Genomic DNA, 26,735 nt, shown 5'->3' with positions numbered 1-26,735 from the left:
AGGCAGATGTACCAGTTTCTTTGGCTCTTCAGTGTACATTCAAAGACTTTTTAATAAAATACTATTTTCTGGTGCTTCAAGCCTACTTCGGCTCCAAGGCTATTATCAAGCTATTTGCAAAAATATAGAGTTGTTATTTTATATATCTATGTCTATTTGTAACTAATAACAATTTTGTATATACAGTGTGACAATTATTGAACTATAAGAAAAAAACGTAAATTAGTTACAAACTACGGCGTTCACACATTTTATTCAACATGCATACGTCACTACAGATACTCGGATTTAGTATATTAAAAAACTGCGATGCTGAAGGTTCTTAACCTCGGATTTAGGTTATAGCGTGTTCGATATGCTTACAATCATTGGCGTTGATGTGGCGCTGACGGATAGCGAAATTCTGCATGACCCGCTGAAATGTCGGAACATCGATGCTGTCGATGACCTCATAAACGGCTATTTTGAGCTCGTCAATGGTTTAGGAGGTATCGCTGTACATCTTGTCTTTAATATAAATCCAAAAAAAAGCTTCGCATGTATTCTGGTCCGGAGAATATGGCGTCCAATCGCAGGTCCATGCCAATGGCCTCTGGGTACGTCAGAGCCAGAATGCGGTCCCCAAAGTGCTGCTCCAGGACATCAAGACACTGCCCTGCTTCGATGGGGTCGAGCTCCATCTTTCGTGAACCCCATCTCGTGGAAATCAGGATCACTCTGGATTATTGGGGATGAAGTCATCTTCCAAAACCTTCACGTACCGTTCGGTAGTCACCGTCCCATCAAGGAATATCGCACCGATTATGCCGTGACTAGACGTTGGACACTACACAGTCACCTGTTGACAGTGAAGAGACTTCACGATTCCGAAGTGCGAATTCTCAGTTCCCGAAATGTGCCAATTTCAATAAAGTTGTCAGTATAATTTTTATGTTTTTAAGAAGGTTTGTTTGTTAAGAATTTTGTCTGGATATTTATGTGTGTAATCTTTAAACATGGAATCTTTAAACATGGAAACAGAAAAAATTGTAACAACTACAGAGGTATCTCTTTAATCAGCGTTGTGGGTAAAATCTTCTCAGGTACTGTTGAAAGGAAAGTGCGAGTATTAGTTGAGGACCAATTGGATGAAAATCAGTGTGGGTTTAGGCCTCTTAGAGGTTGTCAGGACCAGATCTTTAGCTTACGGCAAGTAATGGAGAAGTGTTATGAGTGGAACAGGGAATTGTATCTATGCTTTATAGATCTAGAAAAGGCATATGACCGGGTTCCTAGGAGGAAGTTATTGTCTGTTCTACAAGATTATGGAATAGGAGGCAAACTTTTGCAAGCAATTAAAGGTCTTTACATGGATAGTCAGGCAGCAGTTAGAGTTGACGGTAAATTGAGTTCATGGTTCAGAGTAGTTTCAGGGGTAAGACAAGGCTGCAACCTGTCTCCACTGTTGTTCATATTATTTATGGATCATATGTTGAAAACAATAGACTGGCTGGGTGAGATTAAGATATGTGAACACAAAATAAGCAGTTTTGCATATGCGGATGACTTAGTTGTGATGGCAGATTCGATTGAAAGTTTGCAAAGTAATATTTCAGAGCTAGATCAGAAATGTAAGGACTATGGTATGAAGATTAGCATCTCCAAAACGAAAGTAATATCAGTGGGAAAGAAATATAAACGGATTGAGTGCCAAATAGGAGGAACAAAGTTAGAACAGGTGGACGGTTTCAAGTACTTAGGATGCATATTCTCACAGGATGGCAACATAGTGAAAGAACTGGAAGCGAGTTGTAGCAAAGCTAATGCAGTGAGCGCTCAGCTACGATCTACTCTCTTCTGCAAGAAGGAAGTCAGTACCAAGACTAAGTTATCTGTGCACCGTTCAATCTTTCGACCAACTTTGTTGTATGGGAGCGAAAGCTGGGTGGATTCAGGTTACCTTATCAACAAGGTTGAGGTTACGGATATGAAAGTAGCTAGGATGATTGCAGGTACTAGTAGATGGGAACAATGGCAGGAGGGGGCCCACAATGAGGAAATCAAAGAAAAACTGGGAATGAACTCTATAGATGTAGCAGTCAGGGCGAACAGGCTTAGATGGTGGGGTCATGTTACACGCATGGGACAAGCAAGGTTACCCAAGAGACTCATGGATTCAGCAGTAGAGGGTAGGAGGAGTCGGGGCAGACCGAGGAGAAGGTACCTGGATTCGGTTAAGAATGATTTTGAAGTAATAGGTTTAACATCAGAAGAGGCACCAATGTTAGCACTGAATAGGGGATCATCGAGGAACTGTATAAGGGGGGCTATGCTCCAGACTGAACGCTGAAAGGCATAATCAGTCTTAAATGATGATGATGATGATGATTTATGTGTGTGTATGTAGATTTCTATTTCCTCTGTGGAAGTAAATAATACAACAAGGATATGTTTGCAGATAACTTGATAATGGCAATTGAGCCGAAATAAGCTTCTAGAACCATAAAATAACATCTTAATAAAAAGTCTTTGAACACAGCAGCGTTTTGGCTTGCTAGATATATAATGTCCGAACCATTAGCGGCGTACTGCGATATTGTGGTGTGGAGATTTCAAAGTTTACCGTGACAACATCCGACAAAACAACAACAACAAATAACTACGTAACTATTTTTAAGATGATATTTGAACCTTTATGACTACCTTCCACACACACACACACACACACACACGCACACAAAATGAGCATGTGGCATTGTTGGCCGGAAGGCCCCATCCGGGGAAGTTCGGCCGCCGAGTGCAAGTCTTACTTCAACCGACGCCCACATTGGGCGACTTGCGTGCCGGATGAGGATGAAATGATGATGATGATGATGATAACACAACATCCAGCCCACGATCCACGAGCGAAGAAAATCTCCAACCCGGCCGGGAATAGAACCCGGGCCCGCTGCATTGGAGGCAAGCACGTAACCACTGTTTTGTTCTACACTGTTCGTTGAATTTGTTCGGGGTGGACATCCGATGACACCCGTTCAGGTTCTTCGTTGATCCGTTCACTCAGTTTATTATTATTATTACAGAGGGTAACCAACCCTCTGACCGAACACGTTGAGCTACCGTGCCGGCTAAGCAGGCGGACTCTCTCTCAACAATTATTATATCTCTCTCCCCGTCCTCGTCACACACTCTTGCATCCATTATCAGATTCCTTGACGCCTCAGGAGATGTTGTATCAACCAATACCTTATTTCAGTCTAGTTGCCCATGTATTTCTTTTCTACCCGATTCTCTTCAGTACCTCTTCATTAATTACCCAATCCGTTCGTATAATGTTAGGCATTCTACAGTAAAATCACATGGAACTGTTTATAGTTCAAGTTTTACTCCAATTAAAGCTACACACCAAACAAATACTTTCAGAAATTTCCTAACAACAAAGATGTGCTATAAATGCAGCCAGGGGGGAGACGACCATGGTGAATAATTTGCTACGTTGGTCGCAGATGAGGGAACTGTAATGCAGAGAAAACTAGAAACCATTATTCCCTCAGTCATTCTGCTCATGTCCGTTTCAAGTCAACCATGTAACTATGTAAATCCTCTGGATCTCATTTGAAACAGGATTCTGATGACACATGTAAAAATGGATTAATTCTAGAATCATGAAATTGGCAAAAGCGAAGATTAATAGTACAACCAACGACAAAAATCTGAAAACCGTAAATTTGTAACTATGTCACAAAAAAAAATTTTTTTTTGGCATTTCTTACTTTACTCTCTGACTGTTCGTCCTTTCTCTCGCTAAAGGGTAGGCGTATCACGTTGAAATTTGTCGCATACTAGGGCCTACGGTCCGTTGGCTGTATAAAAAAAATTGAAGCTTCTAAATCAACACAGTCAAAAGATACGGCCATTTATGTCTCATATTTTGATACCCACAAACTCACTCATCAAAACCTACAGGGTACTTCAAGTTGGTCTAAAATCTTGAAATTTGGTAAAAAGAAAAGTTTCCCAATACAAGTAAAGGAAAAACTACGAAAATTGTTAATTTGTAACTGTATCACACGAAATAATACTTCCTTTGTCATTTGTTATCTGACATCAAATTTGAAATTAAAACAATCAGTTTTGCATTCAGGCTGACTGGGTCGCAATGATAAGAGCCAAACAACTGGCAAGGAATGACTTTACTGCTCTACGAGGCGTTTAAGAATTCATCCATCATCAGACATCCTGGAGCGAAAGCTGCACGTAGATATGGCGTTTCAAGTTGTGTGTGAAACAAACATTCGCAGACTAGACCGCAAATATTTATTTCACATACAACTTCAAGAACGTTTTAATTTCTATAATATAAATACGGTGTAAACTCATGCAGGAGGCAGGCAACCATTATACGCACCCAATCAGTAGTTCTCAGTTCAGGTTGACTGGGTCGCAACGGCAAAAATCAGACATCTGGCAAGGAATGACTTTAATTGCTGGAGCATACGGGCGCTCGACGCCGAGGTTATTGGCGAATTTATTGCTCATATGACGCATTTCATAATTTATCCATAATCAACTATCTAGGAGCGATTACTGCACTTGGATATGGCGTTTCAACTTGTGTGTGGAATAAATATTTTCAGACTAATCTGCAAATGTTTCTTGCACATACAACTAGTCCGCGAATATTTATTTCACGTTCAACTTGAAAAGCCGTATCAACGTGCAGTAATCACTCCTGGACGTCTGATGATGGATAAATTCTGAAAGGCATCATATGAGCAACAAAGTCATTCCTTCCCAGATGTTTGACTTTTACCACGGCGCCCAATCAGCCTGAATGGAGAACTTCTGATTATTACGTTAATGGTCGCCTGTCTCCGGCATGACTTTGTCGCATTTATATTGGAGAAATTAAAACAGTTCGAAAGTATCTGAATCCCTGAGAGCGATATCTTGCCAGTATCAGTGTCGATAACGGCAAAAATGGTCGCGATTCTCGATTCCCGGAATGGATGAACTGTCTGTATACGTAATGAAATTGGTACGGAACCCTATTGCGCGACTGCTACTCGCACCTGACCAATTTAACTTCTATTTCGGATTTTTAATTTACTGTGGAAACCTAACATTATTGGCATATGAAAAACATTTTTCTTGTGAATAACTCGTTGAATACTATGGCTTTCATAGTAAGAATGATATATTTTTAGATCGTTAAATCAAAATGGCGGCATTCTTATTCGTATTAATAATATTAAATATACACCTAGTATATATTAACGAAATGTGCTTACCACTTTCTTATCAATGGAATGAACCTAAGCAGAACATAGAGTGGATATGTAACTATCGTACGAGATACGTAGAGAAACAGAAGAAATAATAAACAAAGTTCTGTAAAGTTTCATTCACAGGTTTTCTGCGACTGGTCTCATCCTCAATTTTAAAAAGACGTACACATTTAGTTCTGCACATCTAGAGGTACTACACCAATGATAAGTGTAAGATATTGGGAGGAAATAATAAATAGGGTGGAAACCTGAACATTCTTAGGGGTTCTTATTGATGAGAATTTAAATTGGAAAAAAACACATTTTGGAACTCCTAAAATAACTTAGTTCAGCCACATTTTCGATTAGTTATTGCAAATCTTGGGGAGAGACAAATCAGTAAATTAAAATATTTTGCATATTTTCGTTCAGTAATGCCGTATGGAACGAAGTTCTGACATAACTCATCTTTAAGAAAGAAAGTCTTCATTGCGCAAAAATGTGCTGTCCGAATAATATGTGGTGCTCACCAACGATCTGTTTAAGAAGTTGCACATTCTGATTACTGCTTCACAGAATACTTATTTCCTCGTGAAGTTTGTTGTCAATAATCCACCACACTTCAAACGGAACAGTTAGGTACATAATTACAATACCAGAAGGAAAAAATGACATTCATTACTCCACGTTGTCTGTAGCACAAAAAGGGCTGCACAATGCTGGAACAAAAATTTTTGACCACTTGCACAGTGAAATAAAATATCTGGCAGACAGAAAAGTAAAATTTGGTAACAAACAGAAAGTTTCTCGTTAACAATTCCTTCTATCCCGTAGAAGAAATACTTTAAGGTGTAAACGGTTGTGGATATTAATTACTAACTCTCATCTGTATATCTTTTTTCTTCCTGTAGAAAAAAAAACACCAAAGAAATGTTCATAATGTAACCGTACGTACAAATTAATTTGCGATGTGAATTTAAAATGATCGTTCCGCTTCATTACGACCTATCGTGCAAAATGATCCATTGAGCATGTAGCTAAATAACTAACAGTAAGTTCCTGTCAAGTTTAGGGGCACTACACATTCTCAAGCTCATCGAATCATTTTCAAAAAACAGGCAAGTTCAGAATTTTTATCGCTCTTGCATAAGACTCTGCAGACGTTTGCAGGCCTTAAGTGAAGCGTTTGCCATCCTCTTTGGATATTTATATCATACTTTTCAGTGTTTTATTACTGTATATGTTTAATAGACTTATTGTATTGCATTACAGACCGTCTGTGCAATTATTGTAGTTATGAAGACTGGGTTATGCCGAATTCGCTGTTACCATTTAGCCACACAGGTAGTAGTGTACGAAATTCCGCACTAACAGTCTTGTGCTCTATACGGATTTCTCTGCGCTTGTTCGCAGGGATTTTTCCGGAGAAGTATCCAGAAGCAGATCGAGTACCGGTGCCTACGAGACGGCAAGTGCTTGGTCATCCGGCTGAACCGCAACCGCTGCCAGTACTGCCGCTTCAAGAAATGCCTCGCCGTTGGCATGTCGCGGGACTGTAAGTCGCCCAGCCATCCGGCCATAACTCTATTTCTGGATAACATTTTCTCTGTTATAAAAATATCAGACACACAGTATAGTGCAGCGTCTACACTGTCTGACCAAGAGTATTCAGAACACATTAGTTGACATCAGTATACGCTGTGGCCAACCTTCGCCTTTATGACGGCTTGAACCCTGTTGGGGACGCTTTCGATCAGGTATCTCAATACCCCTGTGGGGGAATGGCAGCTCAATCTTCCTCGTTCCTCAAGAGGCGAAATCAGAGAAGGTAGTAAATTGGACGCCGATGGTGGGGAGTGGGGAGCGAAGTCGACGTTCGTTCTAACTCATACAAAAAGTGTTCCATTGCACTGGGTTCTGGGTTCAGGTCGGGACTCTAGGCAGACCAGTTCGTTGAAGTGCTGCTTTTGTGAGCTTCCATCTGGTCGTCTACAGACACTTCAGTGTCGACCTGATCGTCATAGACAGAATCCAGATTCACCGTTGGACACCACAGAATGCCACCCAATGTCCCATTGACTCTGTATCTACAAGTCTGTCATGTGTGGCAGTGATAAACAACACACGCCAACTTGAAATCTCAACCCAGCTTCCAGTAATCTCTTCCTGACGGTTTAAGGTGACACACCACCTGTAACCTCCACCAGGATTTCAGCTGTTGTCGTCCGTCTATTCCTACGATCTTCTCGTATTGCAGTCTTTCTGGAAGCACCCTCACTTCCTAATCGTACCATGCGTCCTGAGTCCACCCGGTCACTGCTCGTTTTAGTCGTTGCACTACAACACTCTGCCTGTTCTGTTCTTTTGCTATAATCCTCCCACGTGTTCCATGCCAGCCACTCAACCTTTTTCACGGTCCAGAAGACTGTGATAAGCTGTATGTGCACATCCTCTGGACGTGATGTGTTGTGATCTCCATCGTAGACACGCCCAAGAGTCGTTGTGTATTCACACCATTCTTCATCTGTAGGAACGTTTTCTTTTCTGTACTGGAAATAAACTAACAGTGTCTTCATGGCATAACACTTTCCATACTCATCAATATACAGGGTTATTCTAAATGATGGGCCCATTTTCAAAACTTCATATTTATTCAAGTACAAATCCAAAATGAACAAGCTTTATACCAATGAAAAGAGGAAGTTTTAAAGTTTTTTTTCATAATGTTTGATATCAATTTAATAAACTTTATAATTTGTAATTAATTCGTTTCAATAATTGTTTAATAATTACAAATGTGATAAGTTATATATGTTCAGTGTGGCCACCTTTGGCTGCACGGCAAACATCGATGCGGTAGCCAAACTCGTCCCACACATGCAGTAGCGTATCTGCTGTTGCTGAGTACAATGCAGCAGTGATACGGTTCCGCAGATCGATCAGAGTAGTTGGGGAACATAAACAGCTTCCTTTACATAACCCCATAAGAAATAGTTGCAGTGTGTGAGATCAGAAGTGCAGAGCCAGGTCCTTAAGTCCCCTGCGACCGATCCAGCACTGAGGAAAGGAGTCATTCAAAGAGTCTCGTACATCATGGTGCCAATGGGGCAGAGCTCCATCCTGTTGGAAAATGAAGTCCAGGGTATCTTCCATAACTTGAGGGAACAGTCATTGTTCGAACATATCCAAGTGATTCCCATTACAATTCTTTCCACAAAGAAAAATGGTGTATAAACCTTTGTATGTGATACGGCTCAGAACAAGTTGATCTTTGGTGAGTCTCTTTCATGTTGCAGTGGTGAATGTGGATTTTCCAAACCCCATATGCGAACATTGTGTCTGTTGACTTTTCCATAAGGTGTAACGTCGCTTCATCGCTAAAAATTACACGCTGTAGAAATGCATCGTCCTCCAACTTCGCTAGCACATAAACACAAAATGCGAGACACTTCTCTTTGTCATTGAGATTGAGAGCCTGCACAAGTTGTAATCGGTAGGGCTTGTACAGCAAACGCCGTCTCAGAACTTTCCATACAGTATGTTGGGGTATTAAGTTCTCGATTGGCTCTATTGGTAGACTTACTGGGACTGCGCACATAACTTTCTTGAATCAGTCGGACATCATCCTCTGATACACGTGGTCGGCCTGTGCTTTTTCCTTTGCAAACACTTCCAGTCTGTTTAAATTGCTTAAACCAACGGCTATTGCTTTTGCGAGTTGGTGATTGAATACCGAATTTGATAGGAAATGCATACTGCACTGCTGCAATTTGCGACTCACTTTTCGCGAACTCGAGAACGCAGAAAACCTTGTGCTCCACAGTCGCCATCTCATAAATGACAGTGAAACGGAATGACGACCCTAGAGATCCTGTATACAGGCTCTCTAGACGACCCTATCGCCGCGCGAACTCTACCGGCCACTTCTGAAACCATCACCGCCCTCCCGCCGCCGTCCGCCACAAACTTTGAAACTTCCTCTTTTCATTGATATAAAACTTGTTCATTTTGGATTTGTACTTGAATACATACGAAGTTTTGAAAATTGGTTCATCATTTAGAGTAACCTGTACATCACTTATTCTGAAAAAGGCTGCAGAACTTAGTTTATCTCACGGCAGTTGATAGAAGCTCTATAATAAATAATTTTCTCCCCACCTCCATCGGCCCGTGCCCGAGGTTGCTAACAAAATTGAAAGAGAGGTCGATCGAGCTGTCGACGAACGTTAAACACTAAAATTTCGCCCGCAACTGTAAGCGATTTGGTGTCCCATTTATTCTACGACTTATTTCGGCATACAAGCTTATTTTCAAGTGTTCCTGCAAGTCCACGACGTGCAATTGTATGAATATGTCTACAAAAATACACTTCGTACACTTAGAACTTACTGAAATCGCCTACGGCAGTGAATTATTGTAATCTTCGTGTTTCTTTTCTCTTCTGAAGAAAGCTGTTTCGAATCTCGACACTGAAAGACTGTCCTGTACCATCTGGCTTTCACCCCTTAGAGGACTACTATCTTGGTGCTACATTTAGTTGCCTTTCTCCAACCTCACATATCAATTCAAACTTATTCTCCAATGGAATCTCAAATGCTATCACACAACTATTCCCTTATCGACCTTTACCTGTTACCTTTCACCATTTCCAAAAGTCTGTTTCTCTAGCGCCACGTATTAATCAGCATCTCGCAACTTCTGTTTCAGCCTGAAGGATACAAATGTATTTCCCCTGTTCAGAAGGTCTTATATGACTTCTGTATAGCCTACGGCTCCCAAGGGAGAACCTTTACAAATTTACTATCGTACTACCAACTGCAAATGCCCTCGTGAAATCCACAAAGCTCAAATTTCACTCACTGACTAATTATGATGCGGCAACATGCATACTTGTGGCGCATTATAAAAAAAAAATTTTTCTTATAAAAAGGCACTCAAATGAGGATAAATTAAAAATTTACGCTATTTAATCTTATTTATTGAGTTTTAGACATCCAGCAGGACGCACAATATGAAGTATGCGTTTGTCACACGCTTTTTACCTTTCAGTGTGCAACACAAGTTGAGGGACAACTTTTGGCAGTTGATTGTTGCTATATAAAATATATCGTGGTACAGATGCGCTACTTTACACATAATATCCGACATCCTTCAGTACGTCTTGTATCTGCGACTAAAATGGACTAACTGTAAATGCCTGCATTCTGGTTTGAAGTAAACTACGTAAAAGAAAAGAACATCAGACAAAAAATTAGCCACCCGCCTTTGGCCTTCAGCCAGGAATCTAATGCACAAGTTTCTACAGCTGTTCCACACCCAGCTGAAGGCAACCATTGATGGTTAGATCACATGATGATGAGTCCCATACTTCTTTGCCTTACTAGGCAAGGTCCTGGTGGAGGTGGTTTGCCATTGCCTTCCTCCGACCGTAATGGGGATGAATGATGATGATGAAGACTGACCCCGCCGGGAATCGAACCCGGGACCCCGTGCTCGGGAAGCGAGAACGCTACCGCGAGACCACGAGCCGCGGATCACATAGAGCTTCCAAATTACGGTTGTTATTTCTACGTTCCACCCGCTGTCCCAAATAGTCTTATACATTTTCTATGGGATTAAGGTCGGATGATTTAGCGGGACAGCCGAAATATACATCTGAGTGTCTATCTCACCAGCAATGTACGTGTGCAGCCCTGTGGAAACATACCGCACAACACATTTAGAGGGTCACTTTTTGAACCCCGTAATTGTCTGCCATTAGAATGGGATTTGGCTTAAATGTGTCCACAACCTTCTACTGTAATGGTGCAACACCGTCGTTCCCTTGCTACGTCGCCCTCGGGCTCGGCGACGCTCCAAACAGCAAGGCGTCGACACATGCGAAAAAAAAAAGGCCAAGCCCAGAAGTTCACGTGCGCTGTAAGTTGGGTTAACGATGCCACTGAAGTCACATCGGCACCAAATTTCACAATCGTGCCCATGCCACCGTGGACGTCTTACACGAAGGGGCGATCGTCACGCCATCTCTTACCCACATTTCAGCCCTTCGTTTGTCGCCTCTGTGGTGGAAGTCAGAGCCGCGACGCCCAGTGTTGAAATCACGCAGCTTTCTTATCGTTGGGCGAGGATAACGTTTCAGACATACCAACAGTCAGAATCGACAAGAAAGGCCCCAGGAGGCGGCATAAAGGGCATCAACCAAACCACCGCTTTGCTCGGGGCGTTGATCCCCGCACAGTTCCTTGTCGAAAACAACTGTTCACTGTAGGAACAGCAACAGGACGACGTTCTTGACAAATGGGTTGCCACTGCTGACATCCTCCGGACGATTAAACCCTTTTCTTAAGGACATCGCAGGTCTGCAACCTCACTGAATGTGATCCTATCCATTTGGAGTGTAGCGTGACTCCAAGTTTAGCTTTGGTACACGGGATGGAACCACTAACGAAAGCTCAAAACCATTCGAAGGAATTTGAACATGATCCGAAGCAGAAAATGATGCCCATGCGTTTCATCCCTCCTTTATCACGCCCTAGTACGGCGAGTACGCACGGGATGTGACACTGGAACACCCATGAATAAAATGGTAAAGGGGCCCCTCTGAGACCCCTTTCGCCCGCCCCCTCCCCCCCAGATCGGCAACACCTGCGCATCTTTGTTGGGCTTTTAAAAATGTCTCTATACAGAGACATTTACCGATCCCTATCCGCCGGCCAGAGAGGCAAGCCTTTATACATCCCTCCGATTTCACATGCGGCCAGCAGGCACTGGTGTGGAGGCGGTTGCTTGCCCGCCGGCAGATAAGGATCGGTGGATGAGAAGGTAGTCTCTGTACACAGACAATTTTAAAGAGCGCAACAAAAATGTTGAGGACACTTTGCCGTTTCATTCACTTTCATGTTAATGGCGCATTCCCGCCATGCACACACCACAAGAGGGCGCGAAAAAGGAGGGATGAAAAAGCATAAAGACGCTTTCCTGCTTCGGATCTCGTTCAAATTTAGTCGAATAGTTCTGACGGCCCCTAGTGGTTCCACCCTACGTACCAAAGCACAAATTGCTGTCAAGCTACACTCCAAAGGGGTGAGATCACGTTCAGTGTGGTGGCAGTCCCACGATGTCCTTAGAAGAGGGTTGAATCATCGGGGGTGTCAGCAGTGATTGGTAGGTAATAGGGGGTGTGACGACTTCCTCATCATGTTACACCGCCACAACGGCTTTGGGCAGAACTATGGTGAAATTTGTTGTCAATGTGACATCATTAACCCAACTTACAGCTACGCGAACCTCTAAGCTCTGGCCTCTTTTTCGCTTGTTTCGAGAACTTTCTGTCTGAAATGTCGCCGCAGGGACCCACGCTTTTATACTACTACAAAGCAAGGCCGTAGACACCTTTGAACAAAATTTCAAACTTCTGCGTTGCAATGGGAGACAATTATGATGTCTCAAAAAAGGTGACCCCTTAACTATATTACAGTGTTGTTGTCACACTGGAAGAGGAGAGTATATACAACAGACTACAGATATAGAAGAAAGGGTAACGCTTTGTCACCGAGAATGTTGAAATAAACATCCCGTTTCACGTTCACGTGAACCCTAATGAGTGATCCCCGGTCATGAGACGGGAAAACGGCACCTGGCACCCCAGAACCACCTGTGACCAGACCTACACCCTTCGCACACTGCAGGCTAAACGCCTCACTGGGCGGTCGGTGCGCTCTACGTGTTTCATCATTTGAACAGATGCAAACATCACGATTAGTCGCAGCACGCTTCAGGCCTGTATTCAGATAGTCCACTTTCCGTTGTTTTTCTCAATGAAGAAGGGCGCTGATGCGCCTTTAGCAATGTACGTGACTCCTATTGTCCACTGCATTGAGTTCCCTTCGCAGTTATCACACTGAGATGGACCTGCATTCACTGACACTTGGAATTCCTGTCAGGTAAGAATTGATAAGGTGTGACACTCATCTCCGGTTCCTTTCTGGGACCACTGTTCTTACGCTTGTTACACCATTCTTTACAAGCACACTGCACAATCCGTGCTGTACACCAACGAATCGAGCAACTTCATTCACCGTGTAGGCATGGAAATTTTCAAAAAGACAGCTCCTTTCTGCCATTCTGCCACGTCCAACTACATCTACACCTACACAGATACTCCGCAAGCCAACGTACGGTGCGTGGCGGAGAGTACCCTGTACCACTACTAGTCATTTCGTTTCCTGTTCCACTCGCAATTAGAGCGAGGGAAAAACGACTGTTTATATGCCTCCGTATGAGCCCCAATCTCTTATCTTATCCTCGTGGTCCTTACGCGCAGTGTTTGTTGGCGGCAGTAGAATCGTTCGGCAGTCAGTTTCAAATGCCGGTTTGTCAATAGTGTTTCACGAAAAGAACGTCGCCTTCCCTCCAGGGATTCCCCTTTGAGTTTCTGAAGTATCTCCGCAACCAGCCTCTGAGTTGCTTCGATGTCTTTCTGCAGTCCGACCCGGTACGGACCAGATACTCGAGCAGTACTCAAGAGTAGGTCGCACCAGCGTCCTGTATGCGGACTCCTTTACAGGCGCACCACTCTTTGCTAAAATTCTCCCAATAAACCGAATTCGATCATTTGCCTTCCCTCCCACAGTTCTAACATGCTCCTTCCACCTAATATCGTTTTGTACGCCCAGATATTTAAAAGACTTGACTGTGCCAAGCAGGACACTAGTAATACTGTGTCCGAACATTACAGGTGTGATCTTCCTACTCATTCTCATTAACTCACATTTTTCCACATTTAAAGCTGGCTGCCATTCATCATGGTGTGAAATTTTGTCGAAGTAGTCTTTATCTTCCTACAGTCATTCAACTTTGACACCTTACCGTACACCACGGCGTCATCAGCAAACAAACACAGACTGCTGCCCACCCTATCTGCCAAATCATTTATGTATATAGAGAATAGCAGCGGTCCCATCACACTTCCCTGGGGCACTCCCTACGATACCCTTGTCTCTGATGAACACACGCCGTCGAGGACAACATACTGGGTTCTGTTAAATGGTTCAAATGGCTCTGAGCACTGTGGGACTCAACTGCTGTGGTCATAAGTCCCCTAGAACTTAGAACTACTTAAACCTAACTAACCTAAGGACATCACACACATCCATGCCCGAGGCAGGATTCGAACCTGCGACCGTGGGTTCTGTTATTTAAGAAGTTGTCGAGCCACTCATATATCTGCGAACTTACTCCATATGCTGGTACCTTTGTTAACAGCTCGCAATAGCGCACCGTGTCAAATGCTTTCCGGAAACTTAGAAATATGGAATCTGCCTGCTACCTTTCATCTATAGTTTGCAGAATATCATGTGAGAAAAGGACAAGGTGAGTTTCGCACGTGCGATGCTTTCTAGAACCATGATGATTCGTGGACATAAGATTCACAGTCTCAAGAAAGTTTATTACACACCTGGAAATGGAAAAAAGAACACATTGACACCGGTGTGTAAGACCCACCATACTTGCTCCGGACACTGCGAGAGGGCTGTACAAGCAATGATCACACGCACGGCACAGCGGACACACCAGAACCCGCGGTGTTGGCCGTCGAATGGCGCTAGCTGCGCAGCATTTGTGCACCGCCGCCGTCAGTGTCAGCCAGTTTGCCGTGGCATACGGAGCTCCATCGCAGTCTTTAACACTGGTAGCATGCCGCGACAGCGTGGACGTGAACCGTATGTGCAGTTGACGGACTTTGAGCGAGGGCGTATAGTGGGCATGCGGGAGGCCGGGTGGACGTACCACCGAATTGCTCAACACGTGGGGCGTGAGGTCTCCACAGTACATCGATGTTGTCGCCAGTGGTCGGCGGAAGGTGCACGTGCCCGTCGACCTGGGACCGGACCGCAGCGGCGCACGGATGCACGCCAAGACCGTAGGATCCTACGCAGTGCCGTAGGGACCGCACCGCCACTTCCCAGCAAATTAAGGACACTGTTGCTCCTGGGGTATCGGCGAGGACCATTCGCAACCGTCTCCATGAAGCTGGGCTACGGTCCCGCACACCGTTAGGCCGTCTTCCGCTCACGCCCCAACATCGTGCAGCCCGCCTCCAGTGGTGTCGCGACAGGCGTGAATGGAGGGACGAATGGAGACGTGTCGTCTTCAGCGATGAGAGTCGCTTCTGCCTTGGTGCCAATGATGGTCGTATGCGTGTTTGGCGCCGTGCAGGTGAGCGCCACAATCAGGACTGCATACGACCGAGGCACACAGGGCCAACACCCGGCATCATGGTGTGGGGAGCGATCTCCTACACTGGTCGTACACCACTGGTGATCGTCGAGGGGACACTGAATAGTGCACGGTACATCCAAACCGTCATCGAACCCATCGTTCTACCATTCCTAGACCGGCAAGGGAACTTGCTGTTCCAACAGGACAATGCACGTCCGCATGTATCCCGTGCCACCCAACGTGCTCTAGAAGGTGTAAGTCAACTACCCTGGCCAGCAAGATCTCCGGATCTGTCCCCCATTGAGCATGTTTGGGACTGGATGAAGCGTCGTCTCACGCGGTCTGCACGTCCAGCACGAACGCTGGTCCAACTGAGGCGCCAGGTGGAAATGGCATGGCAAGCCGTTCCACGGGACTACATCCAGCATCTCTACGATCGTCTCCATGGGAGAATAGCAGCCTGCATTGCTGCGAAAGGTGGATATACACTGTACTAGTGCCGACATTGTGCATGCTCTGTTGCCTGTGTCTATGTGCCTGTGGTTCTGTCAGTGTGATCATGTGATGTATCTGACCCCAGGAATGTGTCAATAAAGTTTCCCCTTCCTGGGACAATGAATTCACGGTGTTCTTATTTCAATTTCCAGGAGTGTATATTCGAACTGAGAATTATGCAGCAAAAAGAAGTTAGTGATATTGGTCTGTAATTCTGCGGGCCCGTTCTTTTAGCCTTCCTATGCACTGGAGTCACCTGCGCCTTTTTTCCAGTCGCTTGGGACATTGTACTGGGCGAGAGATTCACTATCAATTCAAGCTAGGTAAGGGGCCAGTGCTGTGCAGTACTCTCTGTAAAGTCGAACTGGGTGATTTATTTACTTTCAAATCTTTCAGTTGTTTTTGCATCCATCTCACCGTACTGATTCGCAAAACCGATAGTCAGGTATGTATCTGTGCCATGACTTGAGTTGCCGTTGGAGGACAACACGACTTCCTGGTGCCAGGTTCACTCCATCTGCAGCACTCCAAGGCGACCATTGGCTCGTTTAAGGAGATCGCTCGTATCTTGTCCTGTGAACTTATTACGACCAGCAAAATTCAAATGTGCGTGCGAGGACCAGTGGTCGGTCAACCGTTGTCCTAACTATCTGACAACGATGAAGTGATAAGTTTGACATCACATTTCTGCCAACAATGAGAGCCACGCTTCCTTTTCTTTCATTTGCACAACATAAATATAAAACATAGTCAATCATTCACGATTACGTGTACAGCTTATTACGACCGGTTTCATTATCTGACCACTTTCGTGGTGAATAAGTGTCATACATCAAAAGTACATCAAAATCGTCTGAAGCTCCACAAGCAAAATTATCTAGCATCGTGCGTCGAGATGAAGCAAATGGCCGAAAAAATTGAAAAATTACACACACCTCTATCACGTCTAATTTCACTAGTGTGACAAACACGTGTGCACAAATGTTACACAACTACAGCACTACGCTGGACTGATCGCAGACATTCGCACGATATAGATATGAGTCTTGTAGATATGACAGGGAGTCTACTGCAGTAATTTGCTGGTTTATAACGTCCCATCAAGGAACCTGAAAATGAATTATAGCTTTGAGGCACAAACTAAAAACTGCAGAGTAAATAATACAAAGACCACACGGCATACGATAAAATTCTGAGAACTCTGAGTTTTTTTAACTTTAGAAATTCGGCTTAAGAAGCTCAGATTAATAACTGAAGAGCAGGAAGCCTTAATTGGCTCTGAGCACTATGGGACTCAACTGCTGTGGTCTTCAGTCCCCTAGAACTTAGAACAACTTAAACCTAACTAACCTAAGGACATCACACACATCCATGCCCGAGGCAGGATTCGAACCTGCGACCGTAGAGGCCACGCGGCTCCAGACTGTAGCGCCTAGAGAAGCGTTAATTCCATCGGTACAGGGTGTTCCGAAACCATTCGTTCACTCATACAAAACGTAGTGATATTAAAACAAACACATTTAGTTGTCGTACACATAGCCCTTGACGGCAATTTCTGGTGCTAGGGACGATTTACACAGAAGGTAGTTTAGCTGCTAATACAGGAGTGGCATTGACAGGAACTGCGGCCACTGGCCTGTATGCACGCAGTTCGTCGTCGGATCATTGACTGTCATGTCCGTTCGAAGATTCCTGGCATGCCCGCGATGGTGCCAGCAGCGACGGCAATTCTAGAGACGAGGTCTTCTACTTATCCACAACGATTGCATACACCAGCTGCTTCTAATGCTCTAAGAGGAAGAAACCTAAACACATGAGCTCATGTGACCTGCGCGGCCAGGCCAGAGGGTGATCGCGGCCGATCCATAGATTCCCGAAGGTGGCTCTCAGGTGATTTCTCACAGCAACGCTGAAACTGGCTGGCACCCCATCGTGCTGGAAGTGCATCCTCTAACATTTGGCAATGTTCTACGAAGATGCGTTATCTCCACTCGTTAAGGCGGAATGGAAGAATGTGATGTCCAATCAACTTATCAGAGAGATGCCGGTCTACACATGAACACGGAATCGTTGTCGATCACCTCTTGAATTGACTTATGCCCAAACATACAAACTGTGGATACTAAATGTCAGTACACATTCCCAATCAGCGAGACCATCACAACAGCTTACGTCAGCATCAGTAATAAAACGTTCGCCAACATTACAAGTTGACTTCAGAGACCGTATGTTCCTTATCGAAATATATTTGTTTTGATGTTCTTTGCGTCCTTTATTAATTTCAACGAATGGTTTGGGAACACCCTGTGTAATGTGAACGACGTAGGGAAGCCGGACGAAAAGTTTCACTAAGAAAGGGGAAAACTTTCAACCGGCAAAAGACGTTGTTCACACAACAGCTGCTCTTGAATAACAATGTATACCACTGTCTTGTTTTTCACATAGTATACAGCTTGGTACCCATTCTTTTGTGTATGAAAAGCGAGGACACTGATAATGAAGTGAGTGTGAGAAATAGGGCAATCTAAAACTTAGGAAGTAATATCGCATTGTGTAAAACGTCAGTATTTCAAAACTAGAGAAAGGCAAGAGAGACAAAATGAGTCGAAAATGATATATGTAATAATTTCATATTAAATTAAATTACTGTGGATGCTACAAAGAGAACCATCCCTTAATTACGTAAACATAATTACCTTTTCATACGACAGTAGCATTAATTGCTTTCTCTGTAGTTTGTTCCATCCATTTTTCGAGGCCGGAATCATGTTACAATAAAGCTACATTTAAAAAAACACCCCCCCCCCCTCCGAATACACTGCAAGCGGGCGTCGGGCTCGAACCCTGTAAGTAACGTGTGCAAAACTCTGTTACATTATGAAAAGGTGTGGTTTTCATTCTGTACAATGTACATTATTTCAAGTTTCATGAAATTATGTTAAACATCATCATAAAATGTTCTTATAAAGAGACCGAAGACATACAATTAATGTCTGAAGAAGAGCGGCGTGAGGGGTGGGGGAGGATGGGGAGGGGGGCGCAAACGATTTGACGCTTGTGTGAAAACACATACTCGAACCGGCCTTGGCCACAGTGGTAGTTTACTGTGGATTAGGAACATTTTTGTTATCAAAGTGCCATCTTTAGTCACAGGATTTTATTTTCCCGCTTTAGTTCAGAGCGTCTCTCAAGAACTTCATTGACATCTTCTGCTTTGGTTTATGACGTAACAGTAAGTGAACGATACGGTTATTAGTTTTCTGTAGTGGTAGAAAACTTTCACATTTGCACATAACTTTAAATAACGTATTATGCTTAGGACTTTATTATATGGTTCAAATGTGACCCTTCTAATCTGAGATGCTGGAATTATGACAGCAGCAAAGTTAATACTATTAACGTTTAGAAAACAGAAGCAATAAAATAAAATTATTCAAGGTAGTGGCAATTAGAGATTACTTTTACAACAGTACATAATTTGGGGTGCTTATTAATGTACTGTGAGACTCAAATCGCTCATCATATATATTATACTACAACGCTGGAAAAACGTTAGTACATCCGTAAAGACGACGTCGATTTTGATCCAATGACGGCATATGCCACCTGGGGAATAGGTAACCAACAGACAGCGTAGTGGCATAGGTGTCAGAGCGCCATCTGTGTCTACCCTTCAATAGGGAATGCTCACAGCCAGAAGGCTCAGTGTGGTGCAAACGTGTGAAGCAATCAGGCAACCAAGTCACGGAGATGCACTCGTGCTTCCTACAGCCAACTGGGCGAGTTTGAAAGGGGTCAAAATGTGGCCTTCCGAGTGGCGGGATGGTCCATTCGGAGAACTACCACCCAAGTTGGGCGTGCTGCGTCTGTCGTGCAACGATGCTGATATCAGTGGTCACGTGAACATTCTCACACCCATAAACGAGATTCTGGTCGTCCACGTAGCACAGACACCCGCCAGGATCGCCATTTGTAAGAGCAGCAGTGGCCGATCGTTCAGCTACAGCAGCACGGACAAGAGGGCTTGTGAGCCCAGACGGGTCAACATGAATAGTTGCGAACCAGCTATTAGCAGCGGGATTACGGGCAAGCATCCCTTTAGTCCGTCTTCCGCTCACGCCACAGCATCGACGTGAACGGCTATACTGGTGTCGTCAGAGGATCAGTTGGAAAATGGAAAAGCAGGTTCTGCCTGCACGGAAGCGAAGATCGTTTGCGCGTACGACGTAGACCTGGTGGGCGCTGTCTCGCAGAGTGCATTAGTTCAAGGCACATTGGACCCACCCAAGACCATATGGGCTGGGATGCGATAAGCTGTCGTTCACCTTTGGTGTTTCTGGAGCGGACACTAACCAGCGCTCGGTATATGCGGAAAGTTGTTAGACCCGCACTTTAGTCGTTCACAACAGGAGGATGATGTGCTTTTTCAACAGGGTATTGCTCGTCCACACACTGCCTATGAAACTCAACGTATTCTGCAAGACGTGCAACAACTTCCCTAGCCAGCACGATCTCCGGACTTATCTCCAATCAAGCACGTCTGGGATACGATTGGACGAGAAGTGACTCAGTCCCTGGCACATTGTTTACTATAGCTGTGAAGCGCATGACGTCTGCTTTGCTTAGAACAGCTTCGTTCATTATTGTCTAGTTGAGATACTATGCTGATGTGAGCTAGGTTGCGACAGCGATTCCAGCAAGGCTCTCAACTCTGTATGCGTATGCTGACGAGCCCGAAACAAACAGTAACACTGCTTCAGTTTGGTTTGTCGACCTTTTTAATTCAGTCTACTAATACATTTACATGGAATTTCGAAGCGTGGTTTGAAGTCTTAGGTCAATGCAAATAATTTTCCTTTAATCAACAAAGATTTTAATGCTTTGCGGTAGTCACGAAAAAAAGTGTAGGAAAGAAGTCAGATGATTGTGAAAAAAGCCATACTTCCGGAAGCCAGCTAAATCACACATTTGCCGGCTAAATGGTGTTAAAAATAAGCCAGTACTCCGTCTTCAGGCCACGGGTGGCCTACCGAGACCATCTGACCGTCGAGTCATCCTCGGTGGAGGATGCGGATAGGAGGGGCTTGGGGTCAGCATACCGCTCTCCCGGTCGTTATGATGGTATTCTTGACCGAAGCCGCTAATATTCGGACGAGGAGCTCCTCAATTGGCATCACGAGGCTGAGTGCACCCCGAAAAATGGCAACAGCGCATGGCGGACTGGATGGTCACCCAACCTAGTGCCCACCACGCCCGACAACGCTTAACGTCGGTGATCTCACGGGAACCGGTGTAACCACTGCGGCAAGGCCGTTGTCCAAAAATACGCCAGAGTCAGCTTTAAAAAAGCTGATTTGGCAACACTGGTTTAGAACAATAACATTGTTATAACCTCATGATTGCGATTTTGGGCTCTGCTGCATTGTTGAACGAGTGGAGTTCTCCTATGGGGGCAAAGCATTCAGGCGCACTTTTCATTAGCGCCTTTCATGCCTTTGGCCCTCATGACAACAACAAAACATATCTCCATCAGTTTTCATGTTGGATGTCTCAAAATTAGAAATCCATAGCACACTAAAAAGTAATCAAGCTTGCCTTTCTTTCGTTTTCCCGTTTTTGTTCCATCATTATTTGAAACTTCAAACTCTGGCCTACCCATCTGAATATTACAAATATAATAGTTAATCAAAGTTTTCAACAAAAATCACCGAGTGGTTCAGCATGACTCCGGTCCCCTATTAGAAAACATTGCTACATTTAAATCTACTCTCTACAAGAAATGACGGTCTCTCATTTTACTCATAATTCCAATAGAAGCATCTATGTATCAAGAAACCGAAATTTTAAAAAATGTCCATTTCCCATTTTTGAGGATTATCCCCTATGAGCAGTGGCGCCGACTTTGGGGGGGGGGGGGGGGGGCAAAGTACTTCGTACCCCCCTCCCAATAGTTAAAAGCAGGGCCTCGCCGCCCCCCCCCCCCCCCCCCCGGCCAATTTTTCAAACATGCTTTTCTCACCGCTCTCTCCCTCTTCCTCATCCTTTACTGGGAAATTTGTTAAAACTTGCACACACATTTTTGCATAATACACTCCTGGAAATGGAAAAAAGAACACATTGACACCGGTGTGTCAGACCCACCATACTTGCTCCGGACACTGCGAGAGGGCTGTACAAGCAATGATCACACGCACGGCACAGCGGACACACCAGGAACCGCGGTGTTGGCCGTCGAATGGCACTAGCTGCGCAGCATTTGTGCACCGCCGCCGTCAGTGTCAGCCAGTTTGCCGTGGCATACGGAGCTCCATCGCAGTCTTTAACACTGGTAGCATGCTGCGACAGCGTGGACGTGAACCGTATGTGCAGTTGACGGACTTTGAGCGAGGGCGTATAGTGGGCATGCGGGAGGCCGGGTGGACGTACCGCCGAATTGCTCAACACGTGGGGCGTGAGGTCTCCACAGTACATCGATGTTGTCGGCAGTGGTCGGCGGAAGGTGCACGTGCCCGTCGACCTGGGACCGGACCGCAGCGACGCACGGATGCACGCCAAGACCGTAGGATCCTACGCAGTGCCGTAGGGGACCGCACCGCCACTTCCCAGCAAATTAAGGACACTGTTGCTCCTGGGGTATCGGCGAGGACCATTCGCAACCGTCTCCATGAAGCTGGGCTACGGTCCCGCACACCGTTAGGCCGTCTTCCGCTCACGCCCCAACATCGTGCAGCCCGCCTCCAGTGGTGTCGCGACAGGCGTGAATGGAGGGACGAATGGAGACGTGTCGTCTTCAGCGATGAGAGTCGCTTCTGCCTTGGTGCCAATGATGGTCGTATGCGTGTTTGGCGCCGTGCAGGTGAGCGCCACAATCAGGACTGCATACGACCGAGGCACACAGGGCCAACACCCGGCATCATGGTGTGGGGAGCGATCTCCTACACTGGTCGTACACCACTGGTGATCGTCGAGGGGACACTGAATAGTGCACGGTACATCCAAACCGTCATCGAACCCATCGTTCTACCATTCCTAGACCGGCAAGGGAACTTGCTGTTCCAACAGGATAATGCACGTCCGCATGTATCCCGTGCCACCCAACGTGCTCTATAAGGTGTAAGTCAACTACCCTGGCCAACAAGATCTCCGGATCTGTCCCCCATTGAGCATGTTTGGGACTGGATGAAGCGTCGTCTCACGCGGTCTGCACGTCCAGCACGAACGCTGGTCCAACTGAGGCGCCAGGTGGAAATGGCATGGCAAGCCGTTCCACAGGACTACATCCAGCATCTCTACGATCGTCTCCATGGGAGAATAGCAGCCTGCATTGCTGCGAAAGGTGGATATACACTGTACTAGTGCCGACATTGTGCATGCTCTGTTGCCTGTGTCTATGTGCCTGTGGTTCTGTCAGTGTGATCATGTGATGTATCTGACCCCAGGAATGTGTCAATAAAGTTTCCCCTTCCTGGGACAATGAATTCACGGTGTTCTTATTTCAATTTCCAGGAGTGTAGTATGTAATGATTATGTAGGGAAAATACCGACTTTACGAGCTATTGCGTATTCCTTTCTGCTACTCCTCCAACCTCTGCATATGACGAACCGTCGTGACAGGGTTTGTCCCCTGCATCTGTACTATATGCACACTTTTACTGTACGGAGGTATGCGGGGAACGAAAGCTCACCATGAGCTCGCAGCGCTTCGGCTGCTAGGACGAGCTCAACTTCCTCCCACAGCAGCCTGCTGGCAGCTTGTAAAAGAAACTAATGAGCAATAGTGACACCGAATTTGATGGTGAACGCTAACTAAAAGGACTGGGTAACGTTAAAGACTCTTCATTCATTTTTGTAAATTCTATTGACAATCACTAGGTACACTACCACAGCACATCAGCTCCAGGGATTTTGCCGCCCCGCGCGAACATGTCAAGCGCCCCCCCCCCCCCTCCTTTTTCGACATTGTCAACTTTCCTCACGATATATTTCATACATGACGCCTTATTTTCACATATCACACTCATTCGTCTCTTTGTTGTGAATATGTCTTTAATATCAAAGCAGCAAGTTAGTGATACGTTTACAGTGAAATACATTTTAAGCTATTTTTGTTGGAGGAAACGTTTCTTTCGTAAACCGGAGCACACTTTTTCTGTACCATAGATAATTTTCAATTTGGCTTTAATGGATTTTTAATTTTGCTGTGTGTGGAATTGTATAGTGGTGATTTTTTTTTTTTTTTCGGTCGTGGTGGCCGAGCGGTTCTAGGCGCTACAGTCTGGAACCGCGCGACCGCTACAGTCGCAGGTTCGAATCCTGCCTCGGGCATGGATGTGTGTGATGTCCTTAGGTTAGTTAGGTTTAAGTAGTTCTAAGTTATAGGGGACTGATGACCTCAGAAGTTAAGTCCCATAGTGCACAGAGCCATTTTTTTTTGGGGGGGGGGGTTAATCAGTAGCTTATTCCTCGCAAACCACTTTGAAATCTTTTAAGTTGTGACTTCAGCATACAGCCTAATACCCTTTCTATATTCACCTTCAATCAATACACTGTGTGGTCTGCAAATAGGACTGCGGCTGGTCCCGGCGGAGGTTGGAGTCCTCCCTCGGGCTTGGGTGTGTGTGTTTGTCCTTAGGATAATTAAGGTTAAGTAGTGTGTAAGCTTAGGGACTGATGACCTTAGCAGTTAAGTCCCATAAGATTTCGCACACATTTGAACATTTTGTTGCAAATAGGACTGGTTTGGAGTGTCGAGCATGTAGATGGAAACGCAAAGTTATCTGTCAAATGTACCGGGTGATCAAAAAGTCAGTATAAATTTGAAAACTGAATAAATCACGGAATAATGTAGATAGAGAGGTACAAATTGACGCACATGTTTGGAATGACATGGGGTTTTAGTAGAACCAAAAAATACAAAAGTTCAAAAAATTTCCGGCAGATGGCGCTTCATCTGATCAGAATAGCAATAATTTGCATAACAAAGAAAGACAAAGCAAAGATGATGTTCTTTGCAGGAAATGCTCAATATGTCCACCATCATTCCTCAGCAATAGCTGTAGCCGAGGAATAATGTTGTGAACAGCACTGTAAAGCATGTCCGGAGTTATGGTGAGGCATTGGCGTCGGATGTTGTCTTTCAGCATCCCTAGAGATGTCGGTCGATCACGATACACTTGCGACTTCAGGTAACCCCAAAACCAATAATCGCACGGACTGAGGTCTGGGGACCTGGAAGGCCAAGCATGGCGAAAGTGGCGGCTGAGCACACGATCATCACCAAACGACGCGCGCAAGAGATCTTTCACGCGTCTAGCAAACTGGGGTGGTTCTAATAAAACCCCATGTCATTCCAAGCATGTGTGTCAATTTTTACCTCTCTATCTACATTATTCCGTGGTTTATTAAGTTTTCAAATTTATACTGACTTTTTGATCACCCGGTAGTACGTAATAAAACGATTCTTGCCCCTCCCAAAATTTTTTTCAAGTTGGCGCCTCTGCCTATGAGGTTTTAGTAATAAGCGGTTTAGATAACAGACTGCGCAGAATCATGTAAGAGTGACTGACCTGTATTGGCTGTGATGGCGGTGACTGTAAGGCCTGTCGTGGTGTGCAGCGGTGCGGTACGGGCGCGTGCCGAAGAGGTCGCGCGAGCGCAGCGGCGAGGAGGCGGCGGCGACGCGCGTCGGCACGTCGGACGCCGAGCAGTCGGACGCGGAGAGCCGGCAGCTGGCCGTCTACGACGTCATCCTCACCGTGTCGCAGGCCTACCACGCCAACTGCGGCTACACCGAGGAGCAGACGCGCGCGCTCGTGCGGAAGCCGCTCGCCACGCAGCCGCACCTCGCAGCCGCCGCCGAGGTAAGGCGCAATGGCAAGCGCCACCCCGTGCGTGGCATCTCTTCTTTTCTTTCACTGCTGGTCATTAGTGCTGTAACAATGGGTTGTTGTTGCTGTGGTCTTCAGTCCAAAAACTGGTTCCATACAGCTCTCCATGTTTCTCTATCCTATGCAAGCCTTTTCGTCTCCAAATAACTACTGCAACCTACATCCATCTGAATCTGATTGCTGTATTCATCTCTTGGTCTCCTTCTACAACTTCACCCCCCCCCCCTCCAATAATACACTACTGGCCATTAAAATTGCTATACCACGAAGATGACAGGCTACAGACGCGAAATTTAACCGACAGGAAGAAGATGTGATATGCAAATGATTAGCTTTTCAGAACATTCACACAAGGTTGGCGCCGGTGATGACACCTACAACGTGCTGACATGAGGAAAGTTTCCAACCCATTTCTCATACACAAACAGCTGTTGACCGGCGTTGCCTGGCCAAACGTTGTTGTGATGCTTCGTACAAGGAGGAGAAATGTGTACCATCACGTTTCCGACTTTGATAAAGGTCGCATTGTAGCCTATCGCGATTGCGGTTTATCGTATCGCGACACTGCTGCTCGCGTTCGTCGAGATTCAATGACTTTTAGCACAATATGGAATCGGTGGGTTTAGGAGGGTAATACGGAATTCCGTGCTGGATCCCAACGGTCTCGTATCACTAGCAGTCGAACTGAGAGGCATCTTATCAGCATGGCTGTAACGAATCGTGCAGCCACGTCTCGATCCCTGAGTCAACAGATGGGGACGTTTGCAAGACAACAACCATCTGCACGAACAGTTCGACGACGTTTGCAGCTTCATGGACTATCAGCTCGGAGACCGTGGCTGCAGTTACCCTTGACGCTGCATCACAGACAGGAACGCCTGCGATG

At 45.3% G+C, this 26,735-nt stretch overlaps 1 protein-coding gene across 1 annotated transcript in view; it reads left to right on the top strand.

Annotated features, from left to right (window-relative positions):
• The window catches only part of LOC126188512 (ecdysone-induced protein 78C), a 733,752-nt gene that overhangs the window by 673,248 nt on the left and 33,769 nt on the right, over window positions 1–26,735 (top strand). Inside the window, exons 4-5 of the mRNA XM_049930114.1 lie at window positions 6,660–6,801; window positions 25,578–25,822. Coding sequence (XP_049786071.1) covers window positions 6,660–6,801; window positions 25,578–25,822 — 387 coding nt within the window. The remainder of the gene's footprint in view (window positions 1–6,659; window positions 6,802–25,577; window positions 25,823–26,735) is intronic.

This window comes from Schistocerca cancellata, chromosome 5 (genome assembly GCF_023864275.1).
Source record: "Schistocerca cancellata isolate TAMUIC-IGC-003103 chromosome 5, iqSchCanc2.1, whole genome shotgun sequence".
NCBI classification, from domain to species: Eukaryota; Metazoa; Arthropoda; class Insecta; order Orthoptera; family Acrididae; genus Schistocerca; species Schistocerca cancellata.
The sequence above is the reverse complement of the archived record's forward strand: the minus strand, read 5'-3'. Positions and strand labels throughout refer to the sequence as shown.